General features: G+C 43.7%; 1 protein-coding gene across 3 annotated transcripts in view; it reads right to left on the bottom strand.

The window, feature by feature from the left end:
* Positions 1 to 20,518, bottom strand: part of afap1l2 (actin filament associated protein 1-like 2) — a 43,537-nt gene extending 23,019 nt beyond the window's left edge. For 2 of the 3 annotated variants that reach the window (XM_030401115.1, XM_030401117.1), the window contains exons 1-4: positions 20,250 to 20,518; positions 7,032 to 7,160; positions 3,420 to 3,485; positions 632 to 723 (exon numbers count right to left, since the gene is read on the bottom strand). In XM_030401115.1, coding sequence (XP_030256975.1) covers positions 632 to 723; positions 3,420 to 3,485; positions 7,032 to 7,160; positions 20,250 to 20,265 — 303 coding nt within the window. In that variant the 5' untranslated portion in view covers positions 20,266 to 20,518. Of the gene's footprint in view, positions 1 to 631; positions 724 to 3,419; positions 3,486 to 7,031; positions 7,161 to 12,328; positions 12,354 to 20,249 lie in introns of those variants that run through there. The other variant, XM_030401116.1, reaches the window with a different exon arrangement.
* Between the last annotated feature and the right edge of the window lie 725 nt (positions 20,519 to 21,243).

Genomic DNA, 21,243 nt, shown 5'->3' with positions numbered 1-21,243 from the left:
TATTAAAAACCAATCTCTCTGGCAACATGTGATATCAATCCATACTTTATGTTTATCTTTATTTATAATACTTACTGTCATTTAAAAAGGGGCACTGTATAGTTCAAGAGAAACTCAGAATTGTAATATTTACAATGTTCAGTAGGCAATAATACATACTCAGAAAAATGTATTTTCTCCATAACTGAATAGACAAGCTGCTATCAGAGGAAAATATGGTTTGAAGCTAGAAAGGTGGTGGGGTCCACCAAATCTTAACAAATTAAAAGAGTATGATATTCTCTTGTCCTAGAAGTCAGTTTGTTTATTCAGTCATAACACTTGTCTTTTATGTTTATTTAGGCATAAATACTAAGTCAATTTAATCTTTGGATAAAAATGTCTAAAACTAAAACTACATACTGCACCTTTAAGTGGGAATTTGTCCTTGGGCTCCTTCTTTTTACTGTTGAATATCATACTTTCCACTAAACTTTCCCATGTACTTTATCGAGTTCAGCAGCCCTACTGGGGTCAATTATGCTATTACCATTCCCGTCACAGTGGCAGAGGCTCAATAAGCAGTGTGCACTAAGCCAAATCATTTCACATGATAATCCACTCTAATGAAATCGAGCTGGTAATCACTTACTGCTCTAGGGGGAGGCAGGTTGGGAAGGCTCTTCTGCGGGACGGGGACGTATTTTCCTGCTTTTCCATTGACCAGGGCGTCTGCTCTGTCATCTTGGTCATGAAAACACAGAGTGGAGTGGGAGGTCAGTGTATGACAGAGATCGTAACTTGCACATTTATACTGACTGTTGAAATGACTGTACAGGATTTTTTTTTTTAATTCAAAACTATTTCCAGATGTCCAGATGTCTCCTATACATATCACCACTTCCTGGGATCCCCAACGCTTGCTGTGAGCACAGACCCTTCATTGTTAAGATTACAGTGACCACATAACCCAAATACAGGGGAGGCATTTGTATGGTAGCAACAACCCCATTACACAAAACACACACAAGATCAAGATAATTAAAGAAGACTTTGCAGGATCAGCAAATTTGCCCTTCCATTAACGGCGGCCATAGTTTGGGTCTTCCGATGTGGGGTTGGATGAGGTACTGATCCCTAGTCAGTGTGTTACCTGCAGTAGGTAATAGGTGCTACACGCTGCTTCTCCACACAGGGGGAGAGCTGACAGGTCTGACATTGTCGCATTAGTTCCCCTGCAGCCCAATAAGCATTTTCCCCACAGACCATCATTATAAAAGACGTCTGAAAAACAGTTTTTCTCTCATTAACTTTTGATCCATGGAGGTTTTATGTTTGTAAAACTTTCCTCAAACCAAGAAAAGCGATTTTGAAATTTCAATTCAATTCAATTCAAACTCAGGGGTGGGAAACGATACTGGACCACTAAAACAGGAAGCAAACCAAGAAGTTAGAAATGTTTCCTGCCAGGTGAACAACCTTCTTTGGGACTGAAAAGGCGCTATCTTCTCTTTTCCTGTCAAAATTTTAGCTAGCATGCATTCCGTGCGTTAGTTAGTGAACAAACAAACAGTTTATCGTCCATGGCTTGAGCCTTGAGCTAAATTGTTTTTCAGACCTTGTTGGCATGACCTGTTAATCAGTGAGAGGGAGTCGTAAGCAGATTTTGTCACCTTTGGACAAAGTCAGACTAGTTGTTTTCCAGCGCAGACAGTATTTCCGCTAAGCTACTTTCTCTATCCTCAAACCTTTCACCTAGTTTCGACTTGAACTCTGATATGTGGATCTACATAAAAGTGCAGAGCTTGGACACAGTCACGTATCCATTAGTTTATCTCTCTCTGTCTCGAGCGTGAACTCGGCTCCACAACATCCTTTAGATAGCGAAAAGACGTGGATCTCATGACTTTGTTGCTCAGGACTTGCAAGTTGAACTGAGGTGTTCCCACGGACAGATCTTGTAAGACAACTGCAAGAAAATCGTCTTGTTTGACTGACAGCGTTTCACCAGGGGCTAACCTGCCTGTCACTGAAACAAAACATTCAGGTTAACCACACGATCAATGATGAAGAGACCTCCACTCTCGCGTCTCTGCCCCCTCTTCACATCAGTCTCTGCGAAAGAAAAACCTGTGGCTTTGCTAGCGTCGCTGCTGAAAATATGTGTGTTAAGTCTAGTGCTCGCTGAAACCACATTCTTCAACTCTGTCCAAACAAAACAGGTCAGTCTCAGATGGTGAGCAGCTACGAAGAAACAGACAGGAAATGGGGGTGAGAGAGGTGGGGGGAGCTGTGGTGGGCGGGGGGGGGGGGGGGGGGGGGGAGATGGGGTGCTTGTGGCAGCTTATTCTGTCTTTTGTCTGCTGTTGACTTGAATCATGTCAAATTGAATATGAGGTGCAACAACACAACAAGTGCGCACTTACGTTTGACCCACTTGGACAACCTCCCACTACAAGTGGGAGCCTTTTAAAACATAAAAAGTTTCAGATTAAACATGCACGACGATACTAATTTCAAGTAGACTATCGTATAATTGAAAGGAATGTAAAATGACTTGTTGTTGGGCTGTAATGATTGACTCAGACATGCTAACTAATTGGATAGTCTGCATCCATGCTAGGGGCTCTGTGAGGCTAAAAGGGGAGGCCGGGGGCTATTGTAACAATTTTTGGTTTTGATGTCACTCAAAATCCTCTTGAACTATTTGGATACAATTTTTTGTAGGCAACATTGCTGCAACTGCCCCGGGTGTCCCCTACTTAGGCACAGCAGCGCTTTTAAGCTAAATGCTAACATCAGCGTGCCACATAGCTTGCTCACATTGAAAGATTGCACTTGATGATCATTTTGCAGGTATATAATGTTTCAACCACGTTCTCCATCTTCAGTATAGCGTTTTAGCATGCTTACTAATTAGCATCAACCACAAAGTACAGCTGACACGAATGGAAATGTTTTTGGTTTTCTTTTGCAGGTGTTCCGTCATGAGTCAGTGTGTTGGACAGTTTAAAAATGCGACCTGATGATGGTGCATGATGAAATTAAGGGATGACAAAAGTGTATATATTAAACTTGATATATTGACAATCCATCCAGTAGATGCTGAGACAGAAACAAATCTGTGAACCTCATGTTAGCACTCAAGAAAAAGTCATAAATGCATTCATGCCCTCTGGGGAACATGAAAGTGTGTATAAAATTTCATGGCAATACATCAGTTGTTGTTACTATTTCAGTCTGTACCAAAGCGGGCTGACTAGTGTTGCCATCTTTAGATCTAGCATGACCACAAATGTTTTACGACATCATTGTCCCTTGTTTTCAACGGGAAGAATACATTAGAGATAGAGAGACTTAATTTCATAAACTGGTTAGAAAGGAAATCATCACCAGCTGTCAGTATCACACTTCTGAGTGGAACCTTTTGAAACTCACACCTTTGGCGTCTTTGTCCTTCCCACCAACAACGACCTTGTTCATGTAGATGTACTCCTCGTCTGCACCTGTGACAGCAGAGACACCAAAAGGTGGTTAACAGAGGGCACGAGCATGCTTCAGCACAGACAGTTTTACTTTGTGGGTTGTTACCACGGACACTGTGTTAAACTCAGGAAACTGAATTTAAATACCACTAGATGAATGTGCACCATAGGTTTCTATCTGTAGCATAACATTTAAGGTATAAATATTCTGCTGCAGCCCAATGCTCTGACTGGTCGGCTCTCACAGGCCTGAGCAGGCACCGGTCATCTTGTCTCTGCATCGGTTCTGCAGGTGTTTTATGCGACATTGGCCACGCTGGGGGCGGGGACTGAAGGTTTGTGACATCACCTTACGGAAGACAGTTTCGGAGCGTTTTTATACTTATTATCTATAAAAAAACATATGCTACAAAAGCTCATGTAACTATAGCAGCCAAAAACGCTTTGAGAAAGACCTCTCAATGTATCGTACACAATGCAACTTCACTGTATACGATCACTAGAAGAGCATGGATGTATTGCTACAGATTGAATGTATTTGTAACACCGATGTGAGAATCTGACTCCACCTTAGTGCCAAAAAAACTTTCGCCATATTTGTCAAAAGTCCAGGATTAAAGGGGAACTTGCCCCAAACAAGCGGCCCATTGTGTCGACAGATGGGCCCATTATTGACACCCACTTTCACCGTGGCTGGCATTCATCGGACATTAGTCAGAGCGCTCCTTGCCCGCACAGATAGAGCACTGTGTCACTTGTATCTTTGATGCATTGAATATTGTTCCTGAGACCCGTCTACACTTCCAGAGAGTTTACATTACAATCAAAAGTATGGTTTAGTTTTGAATTTGACTCCCACTCAATATCTGCATGCAATTTATAATCACAAAGAAGAATGATGAGTGGCCCATAAGTTTCTTTTTATCCAATATGGCCATTAAAAAGTTCTCAGAGTCAGAAAGCGTGCTTTCAAATTAAAAGGGAAAATCAGAAAACATAATGATTGAAGTGGTCTCCTGTGACAACAATAAAATCACAAATTAGGAGCTAAACTGCTTGATCAGCTCCATCGTCAGAGACCGGACTTGACTTCTCTTTGCACTCCAGTGTAAATATTTACAGGTCAGCGCAAGCAATGGTATCATTTAGGAAATAAGCGGAGATGATGAAACCTCGTGTCATACGCCCGCCGATGAAGTCAGCACGGTGAGAAAAGGACTGTGTTTGGTTTGATGCCGGTCCTAACATGGCGGAGTAATTACAAGCTGGCGAAGACATCACCATAACATTGCCACATAAACAGTAAGAATGAATGTCTTCGCTTGAACAATAAACCCTGCGGTTTTGGCATCGCAGTTTCCAGCTGGTTACTGTAACCTGTTATGGGAATTTGTTCCGGAGAAGGGCTGGTTCATTGAATTAAATATTTCAGCTGACTAAGATGATACCCCGAGAGGAAATCAAACAGAACTCTCGCGTCGGGCTGATACTCTGGAGAAGCTCCCCTCCTTTGAAATGGATATCGTGAGGTGAAACCAAACAACAGCAGAGTGAAACGATGTTTTGCCTGTACAGTGAAAACAGATTTTTCGGGGAAACGGGGTTTTGAAATGCTATTTATAAACCGCTGCTCAAAGGAAGTGAGCGTCCCCGGAGGCTAAATGCAGCTTCGGAAAAATGATACAGCTTGGAGCCAGGAGAGGAAGTACGGAGAGACGAGCCCAGGACCTGAACATGGAAAAGCGCGACTGCTTGTGTGTGTGTGTGAGACAGAGGGAGACAGGGAGGGAAAGGCGAGACCCATGCTGGCTTTTTCAATCAAAAAGTGTCAGAGAGTACAAATGAGTTTGATCAAAATCTAAAAAGTTTGCAGCTTGTAAAAGCTAAGATGTGCGAAGGAGCAGCAGCAGCCATTCATTATTCCCAATTAATTCCACACCTAGGGGCTTAAACTTGGACTTGGCCCCTGTGCAGCGCTGGTTCACACAGTAACTAACTCGACTTCCAGGCACCGTAAATCACAACGGCCCACCGGCAGTTGCCACATTTCCACGTCGAGTGTCAGAGCCAGTGAGCAAGAAAAACAAACACGTCTTCGGCTGTTTGACGGGTCGCGTTGACGGGGCCACGCATCACCATAAGACAAAGCAGGAGCCACTTTGATTCTGATCATGTAGCTCGCTTGTAAGCGTTGCACTAATAACCGCAAAATCTGATCATTTTGCAAGGGAAGTAGAAAATGCAGGCAGAAATATTTAATTCGCCCGCCGCAGTGTGGTTTTCGGCCACCAAAATGGGATAAATGGTCCCAAATGTATTTGTTAATAGAAGCCTTCGAGAGTATTATTATAACATGGTGGTTACGCAGAGTTTGCAAAAGCAGAATAATACCAGAGTGGGCTGCTTGATGGCCGACAGTGTAAGCTCACTGAATTGTGGGAAAGGCAGCGCATGACCACTTATTGCATGAGGTGCTTTACATCGAAAGCTCTTAAATGTACAGTTGTCATTATTTGTGGTTAGACCTCGGCCAATCAAACTGTCATGTAATCACAAACCACAACATCAGGAAACAGACACAAGGAACTGGGGAAATGTTTTGGACTACTTACTTCTTTTGAAATGACCACGCTCGCAGATTCTTGCTAATGCAGCACCTTTAGAAGATAACACGCGTGATAATAACGGACCACGCCTTCATTTCAAAGCGCCATCAGGGCCTGAGAGCGTGCCAATAAATATATTATCAAACGCAAAATATTTGCTTATTTTCTTTCCCCAGAGCTGCAGTGACTCTCCAGGAACCTTCAATGGAGGCAAACATCAAGTCATAACAGAGCAGGCAAGATTTTTATCACTCTGAGGAATGAAAGATTGTATTACAGCGAAATACCCAAAGACACAAGGAATCTAGTGTCTTTGAGCGCTGCGGTTTACACAATCAGACAACCTTGTGGGGAAACTCAAGGGGCTTTTTTTCGTAGTTCACTCATTATTTCTCATTTTGGGGTATTTGCAGTACAGTTCCACAGCCTGGGATGTACCTAAACATGCTGAAATAAAAGGTGTTAAGAAGTTGACTCTATTGTTCTAGTCACTTTCACACTTCTAAATATATCCAGCCAGTTGTTAAAAATGCAAGCTACCCTAATACCACCATTACGTTTTGAGGTATCATAACATCACAGCGCAGTCTCCAATTCCTTAGTTCACTTCCTCCTCGTCTATTTTAGTAGCACATGTCAAAAAATGAGAAAAAGAGAATTTCTCCAAAATACCAGACCAATTCAGTTCCTTAAATCGGTTTAAAATTGAGAATTGAGTCATGCAGTTTGTGAGCTGTATTTCTTAATCGATCTGGACTGCCAAATTACATGTTTTTTAATACAGTCAAGGGCCACTGAAAGACTATGATTTGATCATTTGTAGGCGTGTAGGACGTTCTCACTTCCACTTCACTGGACGCTCTCCTAACTGTGGTGTTTGTGAGCCTACTAATCTACATGAAAGCGAAGAAGTCCTCCCACTGTACACGTACTCTTTACAGATATCAGAGTGTTTTCGTACCGTTGGAGGCTCTGTAGGACTGGAGAAGATCCGAGAGCAAGCCCTTCTGGACGGTGGCATTCCCACTCAGGGTCTCCTTGTCCAGGATGAGCAGGAAGCGGTGGAGCTCCATCAGGAGCTGGTCCAGCACTGGAAGCACAGACAGAGAAAAGAGGGTTTCATTGGTTAAAACAGAAATAAAAAAAAATAAAAATAAAATCCTTATTAAAACAATGGCTGTAGACCAGAACTGTCAAGATTCCCACCAGAAAAAGAGGAGCAATATAAAAGCCTGTGAAGTTTCCAGGAAGAAATATTCAAGAAATTATACTTTAAATTTATGGCTTAGAGCAGGGGGGGGGGGGGGGGGGGTTCAAGTCAAGGCCTTGTCTTTTAACACTGAATTCAGCAGCTAGTTTCATTCCTTTGTGCTTCAAGCTGCCAGCATTTAACATGGGAGAGACTCTTCAGAGTTTTTTTTTTTTTGCTGGCAAAGCTCGATAACCATTCAGACTTCGTGTCATCCAGTCGTTACTCTCCTCCTGCCGCTATTGACAGTTGCGAGTCTTGTTTTGAGGTTGTTTTGGGAGTCGCGCAAGTTTAGCGAAAGGTCAAGTCCAAGAGGAGGGGAGGAGCCTGGGCCCCCGGTCGGCAGGGCCACCGCGTCTGGGTGCAGCCCACACACATCCTTCAGGGGTCAGCGCTGAGCTCACAGCCCTCTTCACTGTGTGGGGAGCTCTTTGTGTTTTCCCTTTCGCCGTCTCTTGGCCTCATGAATAGGCCCCCTTGCTACAGTGGGCCTCAGTGTGTGAGCACTTCAGCAAAAAGACGAGACCGAAGGGGGGATAAAGAAGAGAGACTTTATTAAAGGGAAAGGTGAGGCTGATATTAGAGGGGGGGTCATTTTGTTCTTAGATACTGGAATGTAAGAAATCCCCCCACAGAATGAAGCCTACGCTATTACCTTTTGATGTATTTTTAGATGGGTCTCTGTGTTATCATGAGCTAAATGCCAGTTTCCACACAGTTCTAAGTACATACAGTTAAGGTACAATGTAATTAGTTATGTTAACTGTTGTAGTACTATCCAAAATTACAATCAAAAAAGTTCCCTTCATTTAGCACGCCTGTGATAGCATAAAAGTACACCTTCATTTTTATTGTGTACCGACTAAACAAACAAACAACGTATTAATGTCCAAGCTAGGCAGTGGTGGGCGTATTTTTGTTCTTAAAAAGGGTGCATGGCTAGTTCTTTCCCCCTGTATTCATGCTTTATGCTAAGCTAAGCTAATTGACGGCTATAGCTAAATTAGCTCAGTTAGAGTAACTTGGTGTGGTAGTGCTAGCTCTGATGACACATTTGGCAGGACTAACGTTAGTTTAAACTCCGATACAGTAGCCTTTTTTCCACCGCCGTGTTCCCACACAGACAGTAGATGAGTTATTGTTACCTTAGCCTCGGTACTAGCCCCGGGTTAGGTAGGCTAGCTGCTGGAGGTCAGGAGCTCATTAGCTGGACATGCTAACATGTAATGGAGCAGACGAACAGAACTTTTAATTTATTCCTCACACTTTTGTTCTTGTATTGGACTTTTTATGATCCACTGCACATCATTTTAACATGTAGAAAAGCTAGTTGCAATTGCTAAGCTAAATATGAATGCATACTTTCAGACATGACAGTGGTGTCAATCGACACCCGTGGCAGGAGTCTGTGCCGGCTGCCCTTTTCAACCAAACTCCTGTAACTGAACCTGAAATCAAAGTTGAAAGTAAAAAACAAACTTCTCGCGTGTAATTATCTTTTGGCTCTACTTAAGAATTGAACTCTAATCCCCATGAAACAAAACACAAATCAGACAACTATGATAAGAGTGAAGGAGTGAACTACTCCTCTCTGTTTGAACTATTTTAAAACTGTCAGTTCGTCTGTTTTAGTGGCTCCTTCCGGCTCAAACTGATCACTAACTGGGCCTCGTGGTGGGAGTACGCTCATGCCCTCTCCCCTCCTATCTCCTACACTCCCACACATCAAAGAACCTCCACAATGGCTGGAAATTTCTGCAAAATAAGGTGTCAGACTCCGGTAAAGCTCTGCCTCTTTCGGATATGACGAGAGGCTTTCCCCGGAGCTACAGCGAGCTGGGTGATTTTTTTTTTTTAATGACTCCTGCTCAAGCTGAGTCAACTTCTGCTGAGAGGCCCTGTGGTGGGAAGACCTGCACCGTGGAAAACATTGCTAGTTTCTGACACATATAGACACACACACACACACACACACACCGGGAGACTCGCAGTGGATGTAAAGTCGTTAAAATCCGCTCACACACTGACAGAGATCCCTTAAAACCGTTTCCTACCTCCAAATGTTGCTTAAATGATTAAAACCACATTACAAGGGTTGTTTAGCTGCTCATGTTTGGCTGCTCGGCATGAATCTAAACAATTTTTCCAGCTTCTCCTCCTTGTGTGTTTGCAAAGATTGACTCCGATGGCCTTTCGGATTGGGGGACCCTGGGAAAGGAGTCAGCTGACAGGACGGGGAGGTCTGTAGCAGGCCGTCTCTGTGGGCTACGGGTTGGCCAGATGCCCGCTGCACATCCAGTGAGTGACCGCAGCATCCACTGCATAAACAATTCACTTTCTGTAGAACAGCCAAAAGGAATCTGAGAGAACTACGGCCGGCCAGAGCGTTACGGTGCACTGAGCTACCTAAATGCATGTGTGATGCCATTAAAACACACTAAACAAGCGCAGGTAAGAATAAAGAGAACAGAATAAAGAGAATAAAGCTTGTGTCAATAACCACGTCTGTTGTCATCATGCATGAGGGGAATTTCTCTTCCTCGTGCCTGAGGCTGTACTTCCTGGTTTGTTTCATTATCAAGAAAACCAACAAAGGTTTTGTTTGATTTCTGCCTGATTAGGTTAAGATAAAAGACTGGCCCTTAAACTAGAAACCTGTCTGCTTGTACAGTATTGAGCACTTGTGTCTGTTGCTGTTACATTTTTTATGTAAAACACTGTTTGAGATTTTAGAGGAATCTTCTATGACATTTCAACACAAAGGCAAAAAAGTTGAGATCAGAGAACAAATGTTTCCTGCAGAGCTGGTAGCTACTATTTTCAGCGCTCTCTCCATCTGTTTACCTTGTCTGACCCTGGCTGGAATCAATCGAATGAGGCAAATTCTTTCATTCTGGCTGAACCCGCTCTTTTTTTATTATTTTGCTCCAAAAATAACCAACAGAATCTAAATTCAATCAGAATGTCTTTGCGCCCATCTGTGCATCTGGACTACACATGTTCGTTTTCATCTTTGACGGCCTTCAAGCACAAGTGCTAGCCTCCTGTCGAGTCAAAAGTTCAACGTTCGTGTTTGTGCATCTTAAACCATAAAAACTATATATCAAAAATACATGTGATATATATTCTTTATATATTCTTTATCACATAGAAGGGACATTAAAAATAGACACGAATTGAAACTCAGAAGGCTTAAGTACACACAGTGCAATATGTAGGAATTTTCAAGTTAAACGACTGAATGTGAAGTTTTAGTGTCATGTCAAAGAGGTCTAAAGTTAGCATGCTAACTGGCTAGCCCTGGTGCTGTGAGCTTCAACCTGAGTCAGCTAGTCGGACAGCGAACTGCACTGCTAACTGAGCTAACGAGCTTACAGCAGCTTAGCCTACAGACCTGGACAAGCAAGACATGACTTAAATGTATGCATCACTTTCAGCATTTTACCTTTAACATAACAAGTGAAATTTAGCTTATCGGACCAGCATGTATTGGATTGCATGGAAGGATAAATCATTACTTTTACTTGGAAGGTGATATTTGGGCACGCTATGTCAGCCGAGGATCAAAATAGACAAAAATAGGCCAGCATTCAAAAACTCAATGTCAAAATCATTTGTGAACCAAGTATGTTTTCATTCAGAGAAGACATGAAAAAAGACTTGGTTCTGTACCACCTTTCTCCTTGTGATTTTGAACAGATTTTCTCCTGAACAAGGAGGTCTTGTCAGGAGCCTGGCAGCCTTTTCTCATTCGGAGATGCTTGAGGTCCCGCATCAACGTTAACGGGCCACATCTTAGCAGAGACAGGCGCAAGTATTTCATTTAATCAAATTAACGAGGCAGGCATGGCCTCTCATTGCAATCAGACTCGCTTCCAGGTTAAACGAGGTTCTACTTCTACTTGGTGGGATCGGCCTGGAAAACATGCTGGGTGAATATAATCTTAACAAGAATCTAATTAGCTCTCTCCTCCAACAGCAAGCTGCAGAACAATAACGAGCGTTTGGAACGACACGGGAGAGTTGAGCATTTCTCTTAAGCTTCGAAACTGGCGACTCGGGACATCACGAGCATGTTCGCCAAAACCGTCAAGTCGTCACCCAAGTCCTTTAAGTAGCAAACACAAACTCAAATCTTTAAAATGCTCGACTGTGGTGTACTTCATTCTATCTTTTCTTGGCCCCGTTCGCAGGTTTCATCATCTCCCTTAATCAGTCCTGCTTTGAAAACAACCTCCTCAAATCCCAGCATGTCAATTCACGCTCCAGGAAATACCCATTTTTTTTTCACTGATGCAATATTTGTGCCGCTCTCGAGCATGTTTATGTCTTTGATCAGCAGTGAAAAACATCCTACAGGGTATCAATATGTCTTCCTGATAGCCTGGTAGCGATGAATGACTGAGTTGTGTTATATAACGCGCCATCAGTGGGCAAAAACTAATCTGAACGCTGACTCTGCTCTGGCGACCGCAGTGTTTACTTGATTAACATTATTAAGTAATGAAGGGGATATTAAATCAGACTGCAAAAACCATCTTTCTCTTTCTTGAGCAAGCCCTTTGTAAACTCATGAAGCTTGTTTACAACACAGCTGTCACCATTACTCGTGACAGCCTTTAACTGGCAGTTTATTTGAAAGTGATTTCATCTGTTTGGCACTCTTGGTTGAGCAGCTGCCCCGGCAATCTTGGAGAGAGCAGTTTAAGACTACCGTGCTTTCTTTTTGTCATTTTCGATTTTTGCAAACAAACAACAAAAATGTACGAGTGAACAAAGGTGTGTTTTTGCAAGAGGTGGTCTTAAAATGATGATAATATTCATTGACTACACAATCATTTCTGGAACATATGGTCTAACAAAAACAGTTATTGTGACAACCTTACTTTTCTCCTAACTTTGTCTCCTAACTGTCTGAATATATGAAGTACATTGAATCAAACAATTCCTCATCAAAATTCCTGCTCTGACAAGTATATAAATTCATACAAATGAGAAAAGACACTTACGTAACTCCATTTCAAAAGAAACCAATGACTGGTGGATATAGGAGACTGAAAGTTACATGAAATGATATTTACTGTCTTGTAACAGAGCTACACCTACTCCACCTAAAAAGGAAGTGGTGGCAATAAGGAGAACTGGGATCAGCGACGGAACGGGGCCGTGAAACATTTTGGACGATTGGTCGCAGAGTCGAGATGCTTCTGCTTTGGTGGAAAAGAACCTCTTGCGCACCAAACTTCCAGGGGGGGAAAACACACGAATGACACCGACCTTTGGGTCAGTTTCAATGCACACAGCTGGGAAGTAGGACAGTGCCACGTGTGATTGGTCCGTTCCAGCCTGATCTTTCTCTCTGTTGATTGGCTGATAGCGAGGACTGATCAGGAAGGATCAAACGCTGATTTGATTGGTGTTGATCGCCGTTGTTAGGCACCGGTCTGACTCCCTGCAACATGCTGAGTTCAGCTGTGGGGCAGGGGCTGCGTGGACATGGCTGGATTAATCCAAGCTGTGTTTGGGTGTTATTGCCGTAGAAACTGAATGAAAAAAAAAAAAAAAAAAAAGCGGGTGTGAACCTGATGACTTCAGAGGAGGGGACGTCTGCTTCTAACAGAAAACACTGAAGGAACTTGGGGTAGAAGTGGACACCGAAATCAATATATTGAAGCTAAAAGCAAGACGCAAAACATGACAGGTGAAACTTCGTACTGTGCCGTAGGTCCTTTTATCTTTGCTTTAAGGAAACACTTCCCTGAGCTTCACCTTTTAGGCAAAGTATGCTATTGATGTGTCTGTGGATGCAAATGAAAAACCACACCTATAATGAGAGTTTGCAAATATTGTTATCACCGGCTTATCTGAAACAAACAGCGTGTTAGCCATTAACGTCGCACATTAATGCTGCTTCATCTCTTCAGCACTGAGATCTCTTATTATAACACATCTCTCTCACCGTGACCCCTGAATAAACCTGAACAGATCTGAATAGGTCTCTGAATAGACCTCGTAGCAATGGTCCAGAGTCTTCAAATTTCCCTTTTTGAATGACCATTACATGCCACAGCTACCTTGTGGTATGGAGAGTTATTGCCTCTCGTGCCGGAGCAGAACGTACAAACTAGTTGGCTGTCACAGCGACAGAGGGTTCAAGCGATCCGAGATGACGCAACCGTCCGCTTTCGTCGCCGCTGGATGTTTTATGTTGGTTTGGTGCATCCGGGCCCTAAAATTAGGTTTCCGTGGCAGCTGATGTTGACAGGCCACATCCTCTGATCAGGAATGGTTGTTCCAGTTAGACAGAAACGGCCTCCCTCACTGCTCTTTAAAACTATCTGGCCTGTCTGTCCAACATCTGAGGAGCTGGCTCCACTGTCAGCAGTTTGTGTCATCTCTCTGAAGTTCAAGCCTGTGCATTCCTAATGAGCACCCGACTGAATGTACACAGCTCTACTCACATTTGTGACACCCAAGCACCGTCACAGGGGACGCAAAAAAATCAAAGGTAGCAATTAATGAATCAGTACTGATTTGTTTAATATATGGAAACGTCTCTGACCCTCTGGCGTGGTTAAAAGGGGTTCGAAAAATGAAATCTGTGTCAGTCTCGAGGTCAGAAAGCAGGTCACGGCTGAAATTATATACTAGTAAGAGGAAGTGTTTGCAGACTGTGGGAAAATATTCGACGTAGGCGGAGCTTGAGGTTGTCCAGTGGTCCAGTCGGTCAGGGCCAAAGAGCCTAAAGAATCCACTGGTTTTGACACTGCAGCAGCTGGTGGCCCGATTTAGAGAAGAGAAACTCAAGTTTGTTTTGGTTGAGAGGAGGAAGATGAACCTAAAGCCTACTCGTGTGTTTGGATTTTGAAATCAACTTTTAAGCTATGCTCGCGGGCAAGTCGCAACGGCACGATTTCAATACTGACCCAGTTTGATCGATGTGATTAGAACATCAAAAGAAACAGAGGTAATGTCAGATAAGGAGGAAAAAAGAAGGGGGTGGTGAATGTAAAGGATGGAGGTACGACTGGCTATAGGCTCTGGGAAGAGTAACTGGCAATGTTAAAACACCAGCACCAGGTTTACCGCAGCCAATCATCCTGAGCCACAGTGTTAACTTTTACAATGGTGCAAATACTGAAGACAGAGGCTGTGGAGAAGTAACTCAGAAAGTTTAGTTCCACTTTCTTTCTCAAGTTTCTCCTCTTTCATTTTCCCTCTGCCCCAACTATTCAATCCTGCCTTTATTCATCTCACGCTTTATCTTTCCCAACACCCTTTTCTAACCCCGCCCCCCCATCCTTAGATCTGCGCCGTCTCCATAATATCGAGGCTTACACCTCGGCCCTTGGAGAAATCAGCCTTTCTTATAGCTGAAACTTGCTAATGGGCTGCACAAATATCCAAAGTAAGTCTCTCTTTTTTTTTTATTTTAAAGGAAGGGGCCCCGTTGCACTAGAGCAACAATCTCGATTAGGATGCTGCACATGTTACTGTTGTCCCTGCAGGAAAAAAAGGCTTCGAGCTGGAGGTACAGCATTCTGGCTGTTGATGACATGACGTTTGGATGTGTGAGAGTGAAAAGCAAAGTCAAGGATGTTGGAAGTGAGACAAAGGGCAGAGTAAAAATGAAAAAGTTTGGCGGATGATGATGAAATGTAGACAACACTAGAACTTCTTATTAAGACGGATTTAACAAACTGCACAACAGTTTGCAGTCCTATAAGAGTTCTGATGAGCCGGAATGTCAATAATGACAAAAGCCAATAACCTTTTCGTCAATGGTGATGAAGGCGGTGACATTAATGGAAAGTGAAAGTTTAAAGTGTCATCTGTTAACGCTGCTTTATTAATGGTGGGTCAACAAACATGTGTACAATGAAAGCTGTCGTCGGCGGGGATGTTGTACAACAAGCAGCTTCAGTTTAACGGTTGAGTCTTCTCAATGGTCAAGAGCTGTTTGAGCCAAAATAAGGTCAGATAAACCCGCGACACGCTACATGCTCAGCGCCAACAGGCAGGCAGAGACAGTTAGCAACTAGCTGGTGGATTTAGCGCAACACTTAGCAGCTAAACAAGCCACATATTTCCCTCAGGAGCTTGATGGTGGGTGGGGCATGACTCCAAATCCGAGCTAATACTGCCTTCTGTCTAAGGTAACAGTTTGTCAAACACATTAACTAACTGTATGTTTACAGCTTTTTGCCCTACCCTCAAGTGGCCGAAACAATCATTAATGCTCTATTTAAACAACAGCGCAGTAGCTAACGTTAGCTCAGGGTCTGCTAACATGACTTTTCAGCACAACTCAGAATTTACTTTTAAAGATATTTTTGATAAGTGTTTATACTTTAAGTAGTTGGAAGTAGTTTTAGTAGTTTTTGGTTCATGACACTTAGAGAGCAATACGAACCGCAGAAAACTGAACGTATGTTAGTTAGGGACGGTGCTAACAACAAATTTATTAGCATAAGTTTGAAATTATATCGGTCAAGTAGCTTAAAAGTGGGAGAAAAACCTTCAGGAAACATTCAAAATTGAGCACACGGTAAAATATTGTGCACATTAGGCAGACATCTTAGATGCAGCAATTAACCATTACTAGGCTAACATATGCTTGTTGTTTATATAAAGCAACATTTGAAGAGGAGGACATGACGTCTCGGTGTAAACTATGCCGGCTAACTAAGTTGTGTATAATTGCAAAAAGTTAACAGTAGTATTTTTGCGCCAACTATCGAGGGTAGCAACGTTAAGTCGACTAGGCTCACTAACTGCGAACATCCCTAAGGCTAGCTACCAGTTACATTAGCCATCTTTGACAGGAAATGATGGTCCCACATGTCTCTATAACTCCCTCCAACTGTGTTTTTTCTCACAAACACACACATAGATGAAAAATATTTCAGCCCTGGGCCACGAAGCAGAGGAGGCTCAGTGTGGTTCCACCCTCCTTCAATCCTCCTGTCTCCTTACATTACCTCGCACCACAGGACCACCACCGACACTCAAGAGGCATCTGAAGTGAGGGGCAGGGGGGTATATGCATGTATACTATCCCACTCTGCGTGAGCATTAATCATCCGTCATTTTTCAATTAACTTACTGTCTAGTGATGAGCCGCTTTTTTGTTTTAGAGGCTACGTTTTGGAGCTTTACAGGGCTCCACAGTCTTGGCTTGATGAGAAAGAAAAGCGACAGACTCGAAGCAGCTGCTGACAAATAAAAACTAACTAGCAATGCCGCCTCAGAGCCACCCACATAAAAAGCTCCTCTGCTTAGTTATTATCCCACAGATAAGTGGCCGGGAGGGCTGCAGGGAGAGTGAGAACTAGTGTGTGTGTGCACATGTGTGTGATTATAAGTCAGTAAGCTCCTGTTGTCCTGTCCTTCCTTTCAAAGAGTTCTACCTGGTGAGAAAAAAAAAATTAAATCACAATGCAGGTCTGATCCAGAGCTCCTGTATCCAATAAACAGAGCCATGTTTGATGTGCTGTAAATGAAGAGCGAGACCCAGAGGGCTAGAGAGGGCCGAGCTCACACGGAACGCCGCGCTGCCGCGGATCAGGAAGTCCGAGTTTTCTTTTCATCATTTTTATAGCCCAGTCCAGCTTCCTGAATAACGCTCGTGCTCGCTCCCCCCGTTGGCCCAGTACAGCCCACGACACACTTACAACTGAACCGGAGGACCCCATGCCAGCCCGGATGGTCTACGTCTCAGCTTTTCCTCCGCTGAGCTGATAGGGAGGTCAAACCCTCTAAAACCACAATACATACAGCCTCACATAGCTGCTGGCATGGCTGTAGCCTTTGGTCTCGCTGTGTACAGGACATTAAATTGTAAAAAAAATATATATATATGTAAATAAATAAATATCTTCAACGATTTCTCAAAGCCAGACAGTCAGTCAGTCAACTTTTAAACTATAGCTGCTCGTGTGAACAATCCCCCTCATACAATAACGGCTGTCAATACGTCCGTCAGTCTGTCTCCCATTTGTCTTACATTTTCATTCTGGCAGAGAGCACGGAGTCAGATTAAATGCCGGAGAAGATGGCTGACGCTGGAGGCAAGAAAAAAAAAAAAGTCGTCGTCACCATCATAGATCTCTTCGTTTTTCTGGGGCGACACCCAGCTGCGAAGAATGTGAAAGCAGCGCAGTGAATTCAGCGTCGACACCCGGAGACCGGCGGGCTCCAAAAGAACACGGAAAGCAAAACAAGCAATGGGCACGAGGTTGGAGGGGCAGTGATTGACAAAGAGAGGAAGATAATAAATACTGGAGAGGACCCTTCATGAAAAATAATCAAATATATCCAGTCTGTTTATGGGAATATTTGCAAAAATTACACGTTAAGTTATTTCTTTGATTGCACTTGTGTATTATTGAGGCATTGTTTCTTTTCTAGGGTGTTCCTATGAAAATGTATGTGAGGCTTTTTTATTTATTTATCAGCTGATTAACAGAGATCAGGACAGTTTGTGTCTTCATAACCGTGTCAGAGCGGCGATGTGATTGTCGAAGCATTTGCCGGGCTGAAACATCAAACATCTGGAGGCTGGGCGAAGTGACTGACGGGCTACTCATTTATCCTCTTGATTGAGCTGCTGAGGTACACCTCTGTAAAAATGACTCACGGTCGTTCAAATCAGACCCCAAACCCCCCCAGGTGGTTCCACTTATTAGATCCTCATCTACTGGCAGAAGGTGTGAGAATCAGCGACATGAGCCGCTGAAGCGCTCCTCCGGAATGAAACCTGCGTGAGTCAGGGTTTGGAGACACACGGAGCAAACCCAGAATACAATGCCTCGCCTTGTCATTGGCCTTCCCCGGATTTTCCCATGTTTCCCTCTCACTGTACCTCTTCCACTGGCTGCCTCTGGCTGTTGGTATCTAATTCAGTGTCCTGGCGCCGCTGCACACAGCTGCCAAAAGAGTAAAACTCCAGTCCTTATTTGAGCCCCACGCACCAGCTCCCTCTCGTAGAAATCATTGCCCTGCATCGCTTTCCCTCATGAATCACATCCTCATTACTCAGGTCCCTCGCCCTACCTGCACTGCAATGTGTTGTGTTTGGCTCAAAGCCCCCACGTTTTAAACCAGCGGTGGTGATTTAGAAAGTGCAACCGGCGTTCAACTCTTATCAGCTGATCAGAAACACATTTATGCCGCAATGCTGCAAAACCACTATAAATACTGACACATCCTGTACGGGCAGTCCAACCACACTTAAAGGGCCTACCACACCAGTTCTACACGCTAAAGTTACAGAACTATTACATTTGTAATATTAAGTCTAGATCTGAAAAGCAGTCTGCTGGTCTCGCATTGGACTTATCATGGACAGATTTAAAACAAATGATCAAAATGGATACAGCAGAACCAGAGTCACATCCCACAATGCAACTTATCCACTAAGTGGCATCCATGGAGGAAGTTTATCAGATTACATGCAGCTTCTTCTGAAGCCACGAAAGGCTTAATGCTACTTTTTCCACACATGCAGCGGTGCGAAAGACCTGAAAGCACACTTTGGTGAAGTAATACGGGTGGAGTTAACCTTCTGATTTGTTTAAGACACAGTCAGGAGCATTGCAGCTCCCCTGGTGGACAACAAGGGTAATCTCAAAAAAGCCAAAATGTGACAGCGAGATGCATCACTCCCCTGCATTTTATCCAAAGTCTAAGCTGCGTATACTGACATATTGCACATGATTAGGGCCGCAGCTTTTCACTATCAATTAAAGGTGCTACATGCAAGAATATTAGTTGAAAACATTTTTTAAAAATGACTAAAATTGTCCGCAGAATGTGAAAGAGCTGCCGTTCTGCCATCTACGTATTATGTTGAAGAGCATGCTAACCAGCTTTCAGTGGCCAACTCTTACACACTGCGCCTTTAATCTTATTAACTCAGCTGTTCAGTTTATGAAACGTCTGAAAGCAGTGAAAAAAACGCACGTCGCCAACGCACCTGGACTTGATTCTCAGCTCATTTTCCTGCATATTGCGCCTTTAATTCATTGTCAGGCTTCTCCTCTATGAGTCAAATGATAGTTTGAGCTCTGGGTCCACGTGATGGAAAGATGAATGAACAAATGAATGAAATGAACGCAGACCCGTCCGGAGCCTACACACTGCTAATAAAACCCCCTCACAGACGGAGAGAGCGTGGGAGTGGACAGACCGGGCTGATAGTCAGCTGGAGAACGAGAATGTTTCCTCGTGAGCTGTGATGATCGTGGCGGTGACAGACTAGTCGTCATCCTTCCCAATCCTGCAGATCTGCTTCACCCAGCTGCACCCGGGACCAGCGACTGTGGAAGGGGTGGTGGTGGTGGTGGTGGGGTTCTTGTGTCCACTCCACCTTGTGCCTCTGGATCAGTGCTGAGGTCCAAAGACAACCAACTAACTTAGCTAACCAGCCTCCCAGTGCTTGATTTCTTAATGATGCTCTGACAGCGAGAACCAATCCATCTGCTACTAGTAACATTTTGGGCTCAAGCTCTTTGTTTACGTCTATCAGGAAGTATTAAATGTCCTTGCTCATCCCTCATGGACAAATAACCGCAGGAATGTGAGGAATGCCGTGAGAACAGTGTTGCAGCTATTGGTATTCATCAGTGGCCACAGTGTACACTTCTTTTTTTTTTTTTTCTTTTCTTTTTTTTTAACAGAGCCCACTTGGAGGGGGAGGCATCTGGGGATAAGCATGACACGTTCACATGCATGGGGGGGTGACACAGGGTGCGTTCAAGCGTCAGGACTTTAGTAAGCAGGTGAGCAGCAGGTAAAAAGATGAGTAAACAAGGCAAAGCAATCAGATTCTGTTGTCTGAACCTTTTAATCTGGTTTTCTGGCAATATGCAAGTGACTCAGAAAAAGCTAGAGTGTGGGGTTCGTGTGCGTGCTACGTGCCCCTCTTACCTTTGTGCTTCTCCATTCCCTTCGCAGTTTCACCTTCGTGCCCCTCGCTTTCCTCCTCTCATAAAACCAAACAATCCCAACAACAACCAGGACAGAAAAAGAAGTTTGCTGAGTGATAGGGACAGCCGACAACTTCTCCTTCTTCTTCTTCTTCTTCTTCTTCTTCCTCTGAGGAATGCAGCCCCGGCGCTCAGCGTCTCCAACAATACACTGACTTGACTGTCCGTCTGCGCGCTCGACAGGCTCTGTGTGTTTTGACGGAACAACAGCGCTCTCCTCTTCTTCCAAATCTGCTCCTCCTCCTCCACCTCCTCCTCCACCACCTCCTTCTCAGTATGCAGCATCCAGGACGCACCGCGGTTTGGTTTGTCTCGTCTCCCTTGCAAAAGTTCTCTTATCCCCCAACGCGCGCTTAAATTTGCGCGTAAATACCCCCACAAAACTGGTGCGAACACCAGAAAGCACACCTTTTAAGTCGACACGCACGTTTCCGGTTAATTTTGTTCCCCTGCTAATCTAGAAATTCGAGTTTGGGAATTTAATCCCGAGAATCTTTCAAGAGTAAGACTTGGAAAACGAATTTAGTCTTTGGCTAAAAAAAAAAGGTCAAATCTCTGACATGGCAGGCTTAAAGGTGCACTATGTAGTTTTGGGGAAGACTGACTGATTTGTTTATGTCTTAACAAACTACATAAACAAACTTAAAGGACAACACAGTCTCATACTGTTTTGCTTTGTTTCTACGTGGCGGACCCTGCCACCCTTCTAGCCTCAAACAACACTTGAGTTGGGAGCAGTTTGTATTATTATCTTTATTATCTCATTAATATTGCAAATACTAAAATGCTGAGTTTCAATTATCATCTCCAAAATTACGTAGCGCCCCTTTAAAAACATCGAGCGAGTTAATTTCCAGAAGAGTGAAAGTTTCCCTGCTGAACAACCGCACACCTCCGTGGGAGAGCCTTGACCGGGTGGAGGTATGAGAGGAATG

The sequence above is a fragment of the Sparus aurata genome, chromosome 20, assembly GCF_900880675.1.
Source record: "Sparus aurata chromosome 20, fSpaAur1.1, whole genome shotgun sequence".
Lineage (NCBI taxonomy): Eukaryota > Metazoa > Chordata > Actinopteri > Spariformes > Sparidae > Sparus > Sparus aurata.
This window is presented reverse-complemented; position numbering and strand designations above follow the sequence as displayed.